The 15,642-nt window shown below is 40.7% G+C and overlaps 1 protein-coding gene across 1 annotated transcript; it reads right to left on the minus strand.

Moving 5' to 3' along the window:
* Positions 1–171: 171 nt before the first annotated feature.
* On the minus strand, positions 172–13,791 carry cntn1b (contactin 1b). The gene is made up of 24 exons (XM_086269324.1): positions 13,675–13,791; positions 8,844–8,976; positions 8,697–8,732; positions 8,472–8,598; positions 8,206–8,387; positions 7,018–7,113; positions 6,685–6,897; positions 6,502–6,601; positions 4,765–4,949; positions 4,559–4,683; positions 4,321–4,438; positions 4,064–4,214; positions 3,851–3,978; positions 3,586–3,758; positions 3,308–3,431; positions 2,725–2,892; positions 2,381–2,530; positions 2,224–2,294; positions 1,883–2,135; positions 1,664–1,785; positions 1,385–1,574; positions 1,181–1,302; positions 915–1,071; positions 172–808 (listed from the first exon to the last, which is right to left on the minus strand). Exons 2-24 carry the CDS (start codon positions 8,896–8,898, stop codon positions 726–728), a joined length of 3,129 nt encoding a protein of 1,042 aa, XP_086125450.1. The 5' UTR covers positions 8,899–8,976; positions 13,675–13,791; the 3' UTR covers positions 172–725.
* Between the last annotated feature and the right edge of the window lie 1,851 nt (positions 13,792–15,642).

Raw genomic sequence — 15,642 nt, forward strand, 5'->3', positions numbered from 1 at the left:
AGTAGATGTCAAAGCGATATGTCTTTCATTGTTAATAACTCCGAATAACAATTTAGAGTCATTGCGAAACCCACAGCTCCCCCACCAACATTCTGTCCCCATCGTTGGTAGCATTACTCCTGTTTCAATAAATAAATTTAAAAAAGAAGAAGAAAAAACGCTATTCACAAATAACTTACATAGTTTTCATAAACACTTTTTAAAAATAACCAAAAGCATTTCTTATTATATTTTTGTGTACATACTAATGACTGATTTAACAGAGAGATGGAGACTGTCTGTGTAAAAAGAAATCATAATTTTTCCAACAAAAAGAATTAATAGAAAATAACTTAAGAGACTGGAAAATCGCACTTTTCGCTTGACAAACAACTTAAACTTTCTTTTCCTTGTGCATTTATTTCTATCTACACAGTGTTTGGAGAATCATGTGCCTTGTCATATAATCCATTCAAGACATTTTAGATCTTGTCATATGATGGTATACAAATATGGTTGGTAATTGGTCTAGAAAAGCATTTGGATTAACAACAAATCTTATTTTTGAGAAACAATTTTCTTTTTCCAGTATTGTGTTACACCTGAACAAAAGCTAGAAGGATGCAGGATGTGGCATCTTAGTGAGCATCAATGTGAAGACTGTTTGATAATAAAGACTAGATCCTCAATATGGTCCGTGTATTTGCTTCCCAGAGTCTGTTATATACATGTTGCTTGAGGCAGGCTTAAATTTCCAGTCCCACAACGCACAGTGCCAGCAGCACCAAAGACACCAGGCTTAAGGTGGGCGTGATTGTGGATGCATGACCTGAGGAAGAAGAAGAAACAACATCAAACACACAAAAAAGTGATTGAAAAGTAGGTAAAATGGGTGAAGACTTTCATTTTTATTTAATGATTTTTCTGAGCTTTACCCAGAATCTTAATCCTCCTGATTGGGCCATCTCCTCCTTCATAACGGCCGCGCACCATCAGTTCATAATCTCCAACCTGAGGCATGGGGAAGTCCATGAAGTGCCAGCCAGTGATGTAGACCTTCCCATAGATGTAGCCTGACTTTCTGAACATGACCTGGCAGATGATGAGAAACATGGAAGGGCTTCAGCAATCCTGTTATCGCTATACGACAGACGTGAGAAACTTGTTTTAACTCTAATTAAAAGAGAAACACTTTACAAACCTTGTAGTACAGCGGGAAGGAAATATTACCGAACCAGTCGTACTGGATATGATCCCACCACACATACAGCCATTTCCCTGTCCAACTGATGTATCGCCACATCCTGGGAGGATCTGGTGGTGCTGTAAAGAGATCATTTATTGAGTCTCCAAATGCAGATTTGCTCCTTATTATAAATCTTATTATAGTTATGCTCTGTCTTACGTGGCCTCTTGGTGAACATCTCACACATTTCTCCAGGGGGTCCGAGGCCTGCTCCATTGTAGGCACGGACCTCGATGAGGTAGTGTGAATCTGGCAGCATATTTTCCAGCCTTGTCTGATTGACTGAGGCTGAGACAAAAATACGATTGGCACCTGGTTCCGGATCATCATATTTTCTCCAGTATCTGACCTAGATGACAGGATATGGGATTGTTATGGAATGGACCCCCGTTCAACTGATTGTTAATGCAACTATCTAATCTCTCTGCGGTTCTGTACCTGGTATCCCTCAATATACTGTTGTAGGCCTGTTCCAGTGTCAACCACTGGCAACCACCAAACCAGAGCTTCAGTGGAGGACACAGGCCTAGCGTAGATATCTGTTGGAGATTCTGTAGGTACTGAAGAAGATGGAGAAAAATGAAATTGAAAAAGGTGCTCATAGTTTCCACGGTAATAAAAACAGGAATGTGATCAAGCCCAAAGCAAAGGTCTTACCATCTCGTGGATAGTAGATGACCTTTGTGAGGGTGTAGGGTCCGTCTCCTTTCACATTAAATGACTTGATCTTCACCTGAAACTCTCGCACCTGGAAGTCTTCCTCAGTGGGGATGAAATAGGTGTCTCTGTGAACGTGTCGTCTTGTCTCAGGGTCCGAGATGGTCTCGTACCACCAGTCGTAAGCATCGTGAGGCTTAAACGCGACGATGTAGCCAAACTTCTTACCATAGAAGTACCAAGGCTCCACGGGCTAAAGGTCACAAGTTGAAACAGTTTCCAGTAAAATTCAACTGTTAAAATGGAACTTGCGAATGAGGAAGTCAAGCAGAGACACCTACTGTCCACGTGATGATTATCTCACCATTTCGACCTCCATAACCGGCCAGATTGGTGGGAGACACAACTGGTGCTGAGGGCAAGAAAATAGTTTATCATTAGTATTTTTAAAATAGCATATCTAACATATCACAACTTCAATTTCTTTTTTATCCTTACGAGCGTCCCAGGTTTTGATCTTGAGGGAGGGGATACTGGCCTCTCCAGAGCCATGCTCATTAGTAGCAATGATCCTAAACTGATATTCCATCCAAGGATACAAGTCTGTCACCTCTGCTTTCTCCATACTGCCATCAAGAACAGTTGGAGCTGAAGGACACAAGGAACATTTAAATGATGAAAATAATAATAATAAATATATCTATTATTTTTTAAGTAATTTATATCCAAAAGAATCACAGATCATACTCATTTGTTTCAGAGCCTAAAAATAGTAAAGGATGCTTTAGTTTATCATATCTGTGGCGTGAGTTGGCCCCCTGCTGGCAGCGAGCAGTACTCACAAGTGCTGGCATTCCTCCAGTCATCTTCATATAGAGCCCAGTAGTGTCTGGTCTGAATGGTATAGTAGAGAATAGGGCTATTATGCTCAGCTCCTTTAGTCCACCACAGCTTCACCCACGTGTCCCCAATCTCTTCCACCCGAATCACACCAGGAGGACCAGGAACACCTGGGGTTTGGGGATCAGATGAGGGAGGAGAATGAAAACACATGGAAAAATGAGTATAAGGGGGATAAAAATAATTCCAGTTTTTCTGTAGTCACTTATATTCAGCAGTGTTGCTTTGTTCTAGCACCTCAGAACAGACTTTAATGGCAAAAGATGTCATGCCTATTTGCTAGCATGGAAAAATATTGAGCTGGGGGTGGGTTCCCAAGTAGCTTGCAGATCTGCAGCAACACTAGGCAGGCTACAGCAGCTTACATAGCATACTTTTATATGAGATTTCCTCATTGGATCCATGAAAATGTTACAGCTTTGCCATCACTTGCTGATGTGGGCTGGCACTGAGAACTTTCCTTCATAGCTTTCTAAGACTATACTTGACTCTTTACATCTGTGTTCACCTCATGCTCAGACTGACCTACAATCTTGAGATCACAGTAGGCAGTGTCACTGTCCACAACAGTCTGAGCCGTGCAGGTGTAGCGACCTTCGTGCCAAATTTGAGCGTTCAATATTCTCAGGTCGCCAACACCATCTTCGTTCTAAATGACAGGAAACAACAGCATAATAGAAGGAAGGAAACCCAAAGGAGAAAAGGATAATGAGAAAAGTGGGTGAAGTATACAGAAGATCTTTAGTCTGCATCTTCGAAGAAGGTTTAACATAAATATGGCTGTAATAAATCACCAACCCTACCATGACACGTTCATATTGTTGCCACTCTGCATTAAAGTCGATGACTCTGAAGTCTATAGCCCAGATAAATGTGATGTCCAGCATGGGGTCGTATGAAGCTTGACACTTCAGAATCACCTCGTCACCAACTCTAACCTCAGTGTCCTCAGGTGCTACTGTGATGCTGGTAGCCTCTAAGCAAAAGAATATTATAGATACACTTAAAAATCATTCTAGATTGTGGGATCTTTACTCTGTTTAGATGCACACATATACATGCGCTGACCTGTGATGGTGAGATAGCCAGAGCTGTTGGCCTTTCCTCTGTCATTCTCCGCAAAGCAGGTGTAAACCCCTTCATCGTTTTTGGTGGCATTCAAGATCTCCAGACTCCCGTCAAACATGATTGAAATGCTGTGAATATGGACATAAGCAGTTAAGCTTCCTGATGTGCCTTTTTTCAACAAGCAAAAGAGTAAAGCTGAGGTATTAGGCTGACCGTGAGCTGTTGTAGAGGAGCTCTTTGCCCTTTGTCCAGGTGAATCGAGGTCTAGGAGCCGCTCTGGGTTTACACTCAATCACCACACGTCCGTCTTTAGCTCCGAGAAGCTGCTTCTTCACAGGGTTGAACTCGAATGTTGGCGCACAGGCTGGAGGGAGGTTAGAAGTGTCATTTTGTGTTTAATACCTGTCTTAAACCATAATATAGCAGTTCAGTTGTGCTTTTAAATGTCAAAATTCACTAAATCAGAGTACCGATGACTCGCAGCTCAGCGTTGGCGTATTTGATGCCCCAGTAGTTCTCAGCGATGCACTGATACATCCCGGAGTCAGCAAAAGTCAGGCTGGAAAACTTCAGCTCACCTTTACCATACTAGTAAAAACACAACCCAAACGTGTACTTGAGCCAAAGAAGACTTACACAAAGCAACTGTAAAGCCAAGCTGAGATATCATATTGCCCAGTTTCACACAACATGTCAAAGAGTTTTTACCATATATCCATCTTTATACCAGCGGATGAAAGGGAAGGGTTTCCCTGATGCCACACAGCGCATGGTGTGCTCTGAGCCAATGTCTTTCATCGTGTTATTGATGGTCTCTGCCCACTCCGGAGCAGCTGGAAAAATATAATGGGAATCACTATACATTACTGGATAACACAGACAGGCAAGTCACTGAGCTCTGACAAATGACTTACACTCCACATAGAGCCAGGCCTTGTGCCAGTCCTTTCCTTTAGTGTTGATGGCTTCACAGTCATAAAATCCCACATCTTCGTACTGTACATTAAACAGATGAAGCACGGCCCCCGATTCACTGATTTCATGATTAGCCGGGAGGTCTGTAGCATCAACCTTCCTCCATACAATATGTGGGATGGGACTGTGCAGAAAATACAGTTAGTTTGTTGATGTGATAGTAAAGCAAACTAACCAGAGGCTCTTCTTTGATGCAGTCCCTACAGATAAAGGTATACAAAAAATAAAAGTATTTTAAAAAGTATAAAAAAATGTCTTAGACCACCAGCCAGTTTAAATTAACAGAACTGTTCATTACCCAAATCATTTTTCTATTTCTGTAATAGGCAATCCAAGAATATTCACAAACTCTTTGTACAAAGTAATCTTAATGTAAAATATAATTGTTCTCAATAAATTTCCAATTTTACTGTTGTAAAAAAGCAAAAAAAGAAAAGACTCATTATTATTTTTGGATTAAGAAGCAAAATTACAGTTTTTTACTTGCATACTTGAACAGAAAAATTTGTTTTAATGAGATCTCCCTATTTTACGAGATGAGGAAATGAGGAAACATGGGAACCGTTTGGAATTAATCTGCATTCGTTTTACTTAAATCGCTTTGGAAAACACTATCTAATGTCTAAAGTCCTGGTTATGGTTAGGGATAAGGTTATGGTTAGGTTTAAGGTAGTGCTGTCAGCATTAATCTTGTTAAAATGACGTTAACACCATAACCGCATTAATGCGACAAATCTCCTTTAGTGAGTTAACGCGGATCTCCCCGCGTGTGGAGCTGGACTGCGCTAACGCATTAATGAGCTAACCGCGCTGATGCATCGACGCCGTGCTGACAACACTAGTTTAGGAATAAAGTTAGGGTTAGGGCTGGAATACATGGCTGGGACGTGTATTACCCTGGGAGAGTCATTCTACTGGATTTTATCCATAACCCAGGCGTAGCATAAGAACGCAGAAGGAACACCTCAGGACTTGACAAAATCATCACTGTATTACACCTCGGGAGTGAGAACAGGCTGAATTTGAACATAAGAATGTGAATTGAGTTTGTAATTTGCCAATACAGTTTTTAGTTTTACACAGGTTTTTGACAGATCACTCGAATAGTTTTATTTTCTTGTTTTTATGACAGTTAGTCGAATAAATTGGTTAGGCACTGTACATGAATGCAAACTTAAGAATAATTTAAACGATATAACACAAGATATTCAAAAGATATAACGTTCCTATTTGGAACACGTAAGTATACAACCCCTTTAGTTACAGACTGTTTCCAGGTTTTCTTGAGTTTGAAACAGGACTATAATATTTCAGTGGTTTTTAAATATGGATTTTGACTCAGTCATTTAACAATCCAAACATTTTTTTCTTTTTGAGCCATTCTTCTTTGCATTTTTCTGCATGTGATTGTATTTCTATTGAAAGTCCAGTTTCTGTAAATGACTTACAAATGACTGCAAAAAGTTGTTTTTACGTGGCATCTGCTCGCATTTATACCAATTAATTATCAGTAAAAGGGAATCAAATGTGTGCTCTTGTTACCTTGCCTAGTTTTTTAAAAAAAAGTCAACTATTTCCATTATTGTTTCCACATAAACTCTTTCCTATGGTATTTGAATGCATCAGTGTTATGCAATGCTTGCATGTGTACATGAATTATACTAAGAAAAACTTACTTTCCAAGAGCAAAGCATTCTAATGTAATATTAGAGGCCAGCATGGCAGTCGTATCTGGGAACTTCACCCTGATGTCTGCTGGGTATTTTCTCTCCTCACCTAAGAGAAAAGGCTTCATTATATATACAATAATAAAGCATGCAAAAATCCTTTTCCGGTATCGTTGCAGCACGGTGACTAACCATCGTCAGGGGGTAAGGGGATGAGAGGGATGAATTTGGAGAAAACACTCTTTCCTAAGACGGGACTAGAAACAAAGCAAGAGTAGTTTCCCGCATCCTGAGCTTCCACCTTGGCAATGTAGAGGTTCCCAGTCTTCTGGGAGACAAACCTACGACGGTCTGTGTTCAGGAACACTGGGAACTCATTGTAGATCCAGCGGTAGGTAACCTCCTCTGAAAGGGAACAGAAAGAGGGAGAGATGCATAGGCCACGTTTTCTTGTTTGCACCTCTGAAATCTACACACTGTTTGAATGATGAATTTTAGGTGTAATTCTTGAAGACATGTACATACGTGGCCAGGCTTTTGGAGGTACACACAACAGAACTGCTCCCTGTCCTTCTTTGACATAAACTGGCTCTCTCTCTTCATCAGGAAACTCACCCAGAACTACACAGAAAGTACACGGGGGTCAAAGTTCAGCCACTGCAAAACTGCTCAAAGGTGTGAATAAGCTTTAGTCATTAAGGAGCTCAATGAGTCAACACAGTGTTTGATAAGTATTATGATTCAAAGAGCATTCCCTCAAAGATGAAAACTTGCTGTGTTGCTTTCTAGATTTTAGTCTGTGTTGTCCTCTCTTCTGTAAATGGTACTTACATAGTGCCTTTCTACGTAGTTAAATGTTCAATTTGCTTTTCCTACAAGACTCTATCACGCAATCACACACACATTTGTACCACTCTTGTACTGGTAGATTTACTGGTAGCTTTTATTTGTTCGATTGGTAGAAGACCCGTTCTACCACCTGAGCCTCAGCCTTAGTGATTTGGAACTGCCATACCTGGCTTAGGTTTTTTCCATTTGATCTCCACTTAGTCTTTATCTGTATGCCAGTCTGAGGACGTTACAGTTGAAATTAATACATAAATATCAACACTAAAATAATCTGGACCAGTCAAGGAACTCAATCGTCACAACCTTAATGAGTTGGAGATAATGTGAGCAGACACGCTGTCGAACCTGAAGCTAAAGCCAAGAACATATTCAGCTCAAGATGTCAACACTGAACTTAAGCAGGAATGCCGTGCTTGGTGGTATTCACTTTCAAATACATTTTTAACTTTATTTCTTTGACTTTTTGCTTTTAATTTAGTTCAGTTTCAGTTTAGTTTAAAAAGCAACTTTGGTCTTTATTAGTTTTTATTGTATGGAAGGCATACGTCAGAGGCAAGACTTAGGAAAGTCAATACAGTTAATAGAATAAAAACACATAACTTGACTCACATTCTTGTAGGCATCCAAAATGTCAATAAATATGACCATCAAAGCCTTAAAAGACAAGTTTTAATAACAACTCTTTACTAAATTAACAAACACAAAAACTAAGAATCTTTCCTGTATATTTTTTGAGTTAGTTTTATTTCGCTTTTTCAAATGTCTAGTTTAAAGTTTTATTTGAGTGACCTAAAATGTTTTGGTTTTTTTTACATATAATTTTAGTTTTTAGTTCAGTTTTAACTATATTAACATTATACTCACATCCAAACTTGACTCTGGCCTCTTTGCTGATAACGGTGCCGTAAATATTCCTGGCCACACAGACGTACGTCCCAGCATGTTTCTTCTGGATTGGATTGGTGATTACCAAATTCCCCCCCACCAGGCTGTAGTGTTCATCCGGCTGCTCCTTGAGCTTGATTTCCCAGTTATCCCGACGCCACCTAGCAGCAATTCAAATGTGACATCCTGTAATGTAATTTAATGTATTTCTTATTTAGGAAAACTATCGTGCACCGGCTTGTAACCTGTATGTAGCTGGGGGGTTAGCACGTGCTCTGCAGTTCATGGAGATTCTCCCATCAGGTGAGTCTTCGATGTAAACCACATCCACAGGCTCCTCTTCAAATATGGGGCCGTAACCAGTAGCATCCTCTGATACAGAACAAATTAGTTAGTTCATACATATTAGATCAAAAATAATCCTGAATTAGCTCTTTTAGAGTCCTTTTATTATGACAAAACCAACTCACCACCATATATTCTGGGCTCACCAAACAAAACTGCCACTAGAAGAGTAGAAACATTAAACATTAAAGGCTGCACAATAATATCTTTTTTCCCCTCAACATCATTTTGAGAGAGCATGTGTTATTTTTAGGCATCATTAGTTTTCTTACCTGTGAGCGAGGGGAAGGAGGAGAGAGCCAGCAGCAATAAAGCAGTGGAAGCCATGGCAGTCAGCAGACTGACTCAGAGGGATGGAGGTGGATGGAGAGAAAAGTCGATGGACAGGACATGAACCGGGAAGGGCTGAAAGAGACAGAGAGGAAGGAGGGCTTTTCCTTCAGGATCTATGTCATCATTTGTTTCATTATTCAGTGCAATTTATTTTATTTCTTCAAAACACTTATGTCACTCAAAACAGGCTAATGACACTACATGCTATTTACTGGACTTTGCAGACCAGAAGCAGTCAGTGCAGAGCAAGCTGGAATCCTCCCTGTGAATATAAATGATTCAGGATGTCAGTGACTCAGCAGTACAATGCAGTGTGAGCTGGGTGGGTGCACAACCACAAGAAAGTGCACCTGCACAAACACACATACCTGCACTGTCTGAGTGCATGCTCAAACACTGAAACCCCACAACTGCCTGCATATGAACAAAACACATTGTAGCTCAGCATTACTTAAGGGCTCCCGCAGTGCCATGAAACATGCTTACGCATCACTCCTACAGGATGAAATGACAGTACTGCTGCTGTGTGTTGGTGTGTGTGTTTGCAACAGCAGAAAACTATGTCAAACATGACAGTGTGAAAAACAGAAGGAATGACTCACAGAGGCATGGATATGTTAAGTATGACCTTGGATTGGTTAACAGGATGGGTTAAGCTGGAAATTGGATATCTCTGTGTAAAGTTTTAAAATCTCTTGTGGAGAACACATTTTATATCATTATCTCATAAAGAAATTGAGGAATCCCTTTATGATTGTCTGTTTTTCCCCTGTCTTGGCAGTGTTTGCTACTTTGCAGCTGTGCTGGGGACCAAGTGGCAACCAGTAAATGCAGTTCCAGGACTGGCCACTTGAGGCTGACTCCAAGAGCCAATTAGTTACCATAACCAGGGGTGCACATAAGTGGTCCGCAGGTGCACATTCGCACCAGATAAGAAGTTGCAACGCACGTTTGCGTACATATAAAAGGCACTGTTTTTGTCCGCTAGAGTGGGATTTTCACGGCATATTCTGCACCACATCTCTGTGCATTCATCATTTGTTTGAAGCCAGCTCACCTCCTGCAACCACTTTTCCGAGAATACGCGCTTCTTTTGCGGTTCGGACTCCTTCGGACATTTCTTTGGAAGTGGAAGAACACCAGAGTAATTGCTTAAAGTAGCTTATTTCTTCGACATCTTTAAGAGTTCTAAACAAATGTCTGTCCTCTTCCAGAAAATCTTATGTACGCAAATGTGCGTTGCAGCTTCTTATCTGGTGCGCGTCTTTTATTTTGACAGCGAATGTGCACCTGCGGACCACTTATGTGCACTCCTGACCATAACTCCCATTTTAAAATACTGTTATTTACAACAGAAATACACAGGTTTACAGCCCTGTGCAGATAGGTTCTTTTTTAGTATTAATGGGTAATTTATCTCTTCATAACAACTGTAGGGGTAGAGATTAATATAACCCATTTAAGTTTTACAGCTTTGCACATGCTAGCTATCTATTTGATCTCACCATCGCTAATTAGGGTCACTGAATTTCTATCAGTTATCTAAAAGATAATATATTCTGTTTTGTTCTTCCAATAAGTCTATTTTTTGTCATCAACTTTACCATTTTATTTGTGTGTTATTTAGCATTATTGTAGCACCCATTCAGTCTATGGATGCTCCTAGCTAAATAAGCTTACTCGCCCTCAATTGTTACCTTTAACTACGATCAATTCATGCTCCAAAAAAGCAAGATGGCAACAACAGTAAGTTAAAGTTAAGGTTTTAAATCAGCAAAGCCACATCTACAACCTAGTATATAGATAGAATTTGGTTTTAATAAGCAAACAAGCCATCTCAGAGGTCATTTTAGTTATACTGTTTTATGGAAGGCTGCTTTAGTTAGCACCCTTTGTGTAAGCCCACTGATAGCTAACTAAAGGCTTCTTCCCCTTTGTGATTTCAGTTTACTGTAAATATAGATGGAAATATGGAAAAAAATTTGCTTAAGAATGACAACTAAAATCTTTAGTTGTATTTTAAGCAACTCTGTTATAAACTGTAAGCTGACCTTGTTGTTGCTTATATGACATTTACATTTCAGGTTTCAATATTTAACCTCCTAGGACCTTTCGTCCACATATGTGGACATCACATTTTGGGTTATTTAGACCAAAATACTCAATTTTGCTCTACAAGGGCCTGATATCCACTTACAAGGACATTATACTGCTACTGTTCTATCGAAATTTTAAATGAATATACTCATATGTGGCTCTCATTTTTCTTAAAAACCAAAATGAGATTAAAAAAAAAATCTGCTAATTGGTAAATGGCCTGTATTTATATAGCGCTTTTACTAGTCCCTAAGGACCCTAAAGCGCTTTACATATCCAGTCATCCACCCATTCACACACTGGTGATGGCAAGCTACATTGTAGCCACAGCCACCCTGGGGCACACTGACAGAGGCGAGGCTGCCGGACACTGGCGCCACCGGGCCCTCTGACCACCACCAGTAGGCAACGGGTGAAGTGTCTTGCCCAAGGACACAACGACCGAGACTGTCCAAGCCGGGGCTCGAACCGGCAACCTTCCGATTACAAGGCGAACGCCCAACTCTTGAGCCACGATCGCCCCCCGATCTTTGTTTTTACATTCATCAGGTCCCAATATGCCCAAATATGAAAGAGAAATTGAAAATGCATGCTGTGGAAGAGTTCGGGTCTCAGGAGGTTAAAAAAGGAATGAAGGAAAAGCCTGACTCTGTAATTGTGACGAATCTTGTGGGATTAGTGGGTGTAAATGCTACATTTTGGCAGCTTCTCATTTTTGTATTAGTGTTGCAAAGTGCACTGGTTCGGCACAGAATAGACAACTACTACAGCTATGTATGCAAGTTACTTCACTTTACATAGCCAAATACTATTTATAAATTTCCTTGAAGTCTCTGCTGACTTGTTGAGGATACAAGAGCTGCAGATTTCTCTTTTGTGTCTGCTGCTGGTTCAAAATGCATCGGAAATCTTTCAATTTGCTCTAAACCATCATCAACTCAGGCTTACAATGGATAATCTTCATACACTGTCACATGGAATGAGGCCGTATTAAACTGAACATATTAAACATTACATTTATATAGTTAAAGGCATATACTGTATGCACGAAAACTAAAATTAACATGCACTTCACTTTAGTAATGCAAACTTTAAAAGGCAAATTGAAGCTGAATGGTAAAAAAAAATGTGGCAAAAAATAGACCTAGAAAGGGCCAAACAGCCATCATTCTCAGTTAGCAGCATCTGTCTCAAACAAGCAGAAAGAGGGAGTGAGAGAGCAGAGGCATACACCCAGTAGCTTATCCACATGCAGAGACTGCAGCAGTGACTTCTCAAAGGCCCTCATGATGACTCAGCACTAATGTCACCATAGCTGCACAGCTATGTGTCTGTGCATCTTGTCCTAAGATGAAAGTACACCTCTTGCATCTAGATATGGGTACACAGATCTGTACACAGGCTACATTGAAAGTGTGCAAACACATTCAGAAATCACTTTTATATATAGTACTTTCATACAGCTTTGCAGATTAAAGTTGCAATCTGTCATAATGGAAATTCTGATCAATTCATCTGAGTTTGTTTTCATGCGATTCCCAGCTGGCAATAATCCCACCACCATCCTCTTTGGACAGACCAGAAAAAAATTTAGGTCAGCACACGTATTAAGCCTCAAGTCTCTCTCGGGGGCTGACTGGATAACCATGTTTGCATGTGGCTTTTGTGGCTGCCAGAAATCACATTCATAGTAATGTTAGAATTCAGCAACAGGGCACTCGAGTAATGCTGCTTTAATCTTGAGTTTGCTGGGTTACTTATGCACGGGCATTTGGATCACAAGTGATGTAAATGACAGAATAAAGACACACGAGGCTGAATAAGGAATAATCTGAATCTTGCAGCCAAATCCATTTGGTGAAGGACTTTTCAGCATCTGAAAGGAGGCGTTACACTCGTCACATCTTTTACAATCTGTTAAATCCCAGCAGACAAGGGGAAAAGAGAGAAAGTGTAGGGGAGGGACACAATCCTGCGATGTGAGCAAACACATTTGAAGTTACCTTGGTTATACTGACTCCTACAGCTACTTCCATTTCTTTCACACTATGCAACAAATACACTGAACACTACAGTGCAGGCCGTTTGCGGCACTAATCTGGCTGACTGTTAAGTTCATATTCAAAGGGTATGCAGGATGTGGCTCTATAGCAATACACATTTAATTTAACAATAATTCAGAATTAATGTTTTAAGAGGATAGATGTTCCAGCGCATATATACAGCAGTTTGGGCCAATAAGGGAGTAGCCCTGTCTAATACTTTCCCAAGCAGATGCCATAATGGATCCACTGCACTCTGCGCCCTTGACGCATCCAGTATGAGACACTTTCACCTTGAGTCTCCTCCCTGCATCCACTGATGCACTTTTTTAAAAAGCATGTGCTGCAGTCGATTCACTCTGAACTAAACCTGCAGAGTGAAATGCAAAGCCAGACAGCGCTGACTTTGTCGCAGTCTTCAGTCTTTTAAAGTAACTGCGCAGTTCCTTACATCACTTCACCCCTATGACGATTGAGAGGCACCGGTAATTCACTGCTCTGCATTGCGGTACTCCAGAGCCGGTCCATTTCCACACTCCAGCTCTCAAAGCACCCCCGGTTTATTCTCACATCTCCGGACACGAAGAGACAATTGTGTCATGCACGCGCTCGTCTGCGGTGTCGTTCTTACCTTTTGAGGCGGAATGAGAAATTTCAGCGCACTGTCTTCATGGCACACCTGGACCCGAATCGCAACGTGCCACAGAGCCCACCCCGCCGGAGCGTCCCGTTCAGATGAACTTTTCTATTGGATGAGAGAGGCTGAGTGGCAGGTCATGGTTAGCGGGGAGGAGGCGGCTGCGATTGGCTTTCGAGAGAGGGAGGATGAGGATGGGAGGGATGCGAGCATCATGCTTGTGCGCATCCCAGACGAGGGAAATAAAGTCACAGTGGGGAAAAAAGATAATTGGTTAAGTCATAATAAGTATTAAAAATAAATCAATAAAATTAAAGGAGGAAATATATTAAGGCGAGTTATTGAATTGCTGTCATCTGATTGAAAATAAAGTACAAGTACAAGGGCAGGCTATAACTTGGCACTCCAACGCACTAAAGATTTCGCAGGAATTTGGAAATTTATTATAATACAAAGGGATTTGGGAAATTTGAAAAAAGACATAAAGGAAAGCTTCCTATAGCTGATGCGGCCATGTGCTGTGCATCTTAAATGACCTGCAGATTAATTATTAATGGTGGATTGCAGACCAGGCGAGGTACAAGGATTCCTTACAATACAATAAAATAAGTTGTGGTTCCAGGGTGGGGGCAAGATTTTATTTTATTTTATTTTTTTGCAGGGGGGTCATCCTAAACTTAGTAAACATAATTAATCCTACAGTTTTAGGTTTTGTTTTTTTTTACCTATCCTACAAGTTTTGTACTTTTTTTAAGTAAAAGTACAAAACTATTAAAGTAAACTACTTAAAGTATCTCAAGTAAGTTCTTACTCTATGACTAGCTAATTTTACAATGAAAAGAAGTGATTTAGTTACACATTTTTGTTGATAATCTGTCTTTAATACAAATGTAGAAGTAGAAAGGAGCACAACAGAAAAACTGAAGTATATCAGATGTTTGTATCAGTACTGCAGTTACTGCACTTTTACACACTGAGGGTCCTCCAGACAGTCCTCCTCACAGGATTTACAGGATGAGACTTATGGGAGAAAATGATTTGACACTTAGAGTCCCCCGAGAGCAGCAGTGCCCAGCCTTCTACCTTTCTACCTTTAAAACCCGCCTTCCAGCCAAATGGCTGGTAGGCTTTTAGCTAGGCTTTAGCTTCAGCCAAGTGGAAGCTAAATTGGCTAGTCATTCATATGTAAATTAGGTTGTTACCTGAGAATTCTGGAGGGGAGTGGGGGTGTGTGAATGAGGGGGTGGGGGAGCTGCTAAAAGCTGTGAACTTCCTTTTGTGTTCGTCTTAATGCATTCTCAATCATCCAGGGAAATAAATGTCCAAAAGTCACCAACTTGGAGTGGTTAGTTTCCTGAGCCACAAGGAAACTTGGAGTGTTTCAGTTTGCCATCTTAGGGAGAAATCAACACACATGGGTGTATGTCCTTTGTTGCTGAGATTTATTGATAAAAACAGTACAAAAACCCAACCATTTGTACACATATTTACAAATAATAATAAAAAGTGAGTGAGTACATTTCAACATTTTCAGCAATCACTCACAATCCTGGCACTGCCATGGTATCTGTAGTCTGCATTTACCACATGTGTATCTGTAGCAGTGAACACATCGCACAGTGGCATGATTGTTCTTGCATTTGTGTTTGACCTGACACATGGCTCTTTTTCCAGGGCTAGGTGTGGAGGGTTGTGTCCAAAGCAACTGTTCTTTTCTTGCCTTCTTGCCTTCTTCCCAGCTTCCCAACACTACCAAAAGGAAGCCAAACACTGTCACCCTTTACAACAAAACAAAGTGTGGCGTGGATGTGATGGACCAGATGGTTCGGGAGTACACTGTCTGCAGAGGAACACGGCGCTGGCCAGTTGCCGTGTTTTACAACATGATTGACTGCTACAGATACACATGTGGTAAATGCAGACTGCAGATACCATGGCAGTGCCAGGATTGTGAGTGATTGC

The sequence above is a fragment of the Aulonocara sp. 'chitande type north' Nkhata Bay genome, linkage group LG17 (genome assembly GCF_057382095.1).
Source record: "Aulonocara sp. 'chitande type north' Nkhata Bay isolate Kocher_YH1m ecotype deep benthic linkage group LG17, A_spYH_male_GT1.1, whole genome shotgun sequence".
In the NCBI taxonomy this organism is placed as follows: domain Eukaryota; kingdom Metazoa; phylum Chordata; class Actinopteri; order Cichliformes; family Cichlidae; genus Aulonocara; species Aulonocara sp. 'chitande type north' Nkhata Bay.

Coding starts and splice junctions, on each gene's coding strand:
- cntn1b (XM_086269324.1), bottom strand. CDS start 8,898: ATGGCTTCCACTGCTTTATTGCTGCTGGCTCTCTCCTCCTTCCCCTCG. Junction 4,684..4,764: donor GGCCTGGCTCTATGTGGAGT/GTAAGTCATTTG, acceptor ATATTTTTCCAG/CTGCTCCGGAGTGGGCAGAG. Junction 2,136..2,223: donor AGATAATCATCACGTGGACA/GTAGGTGTCTCT, acceptor TGTGACCTTTAG/CCCGTGGAGCCTTGGTACTT.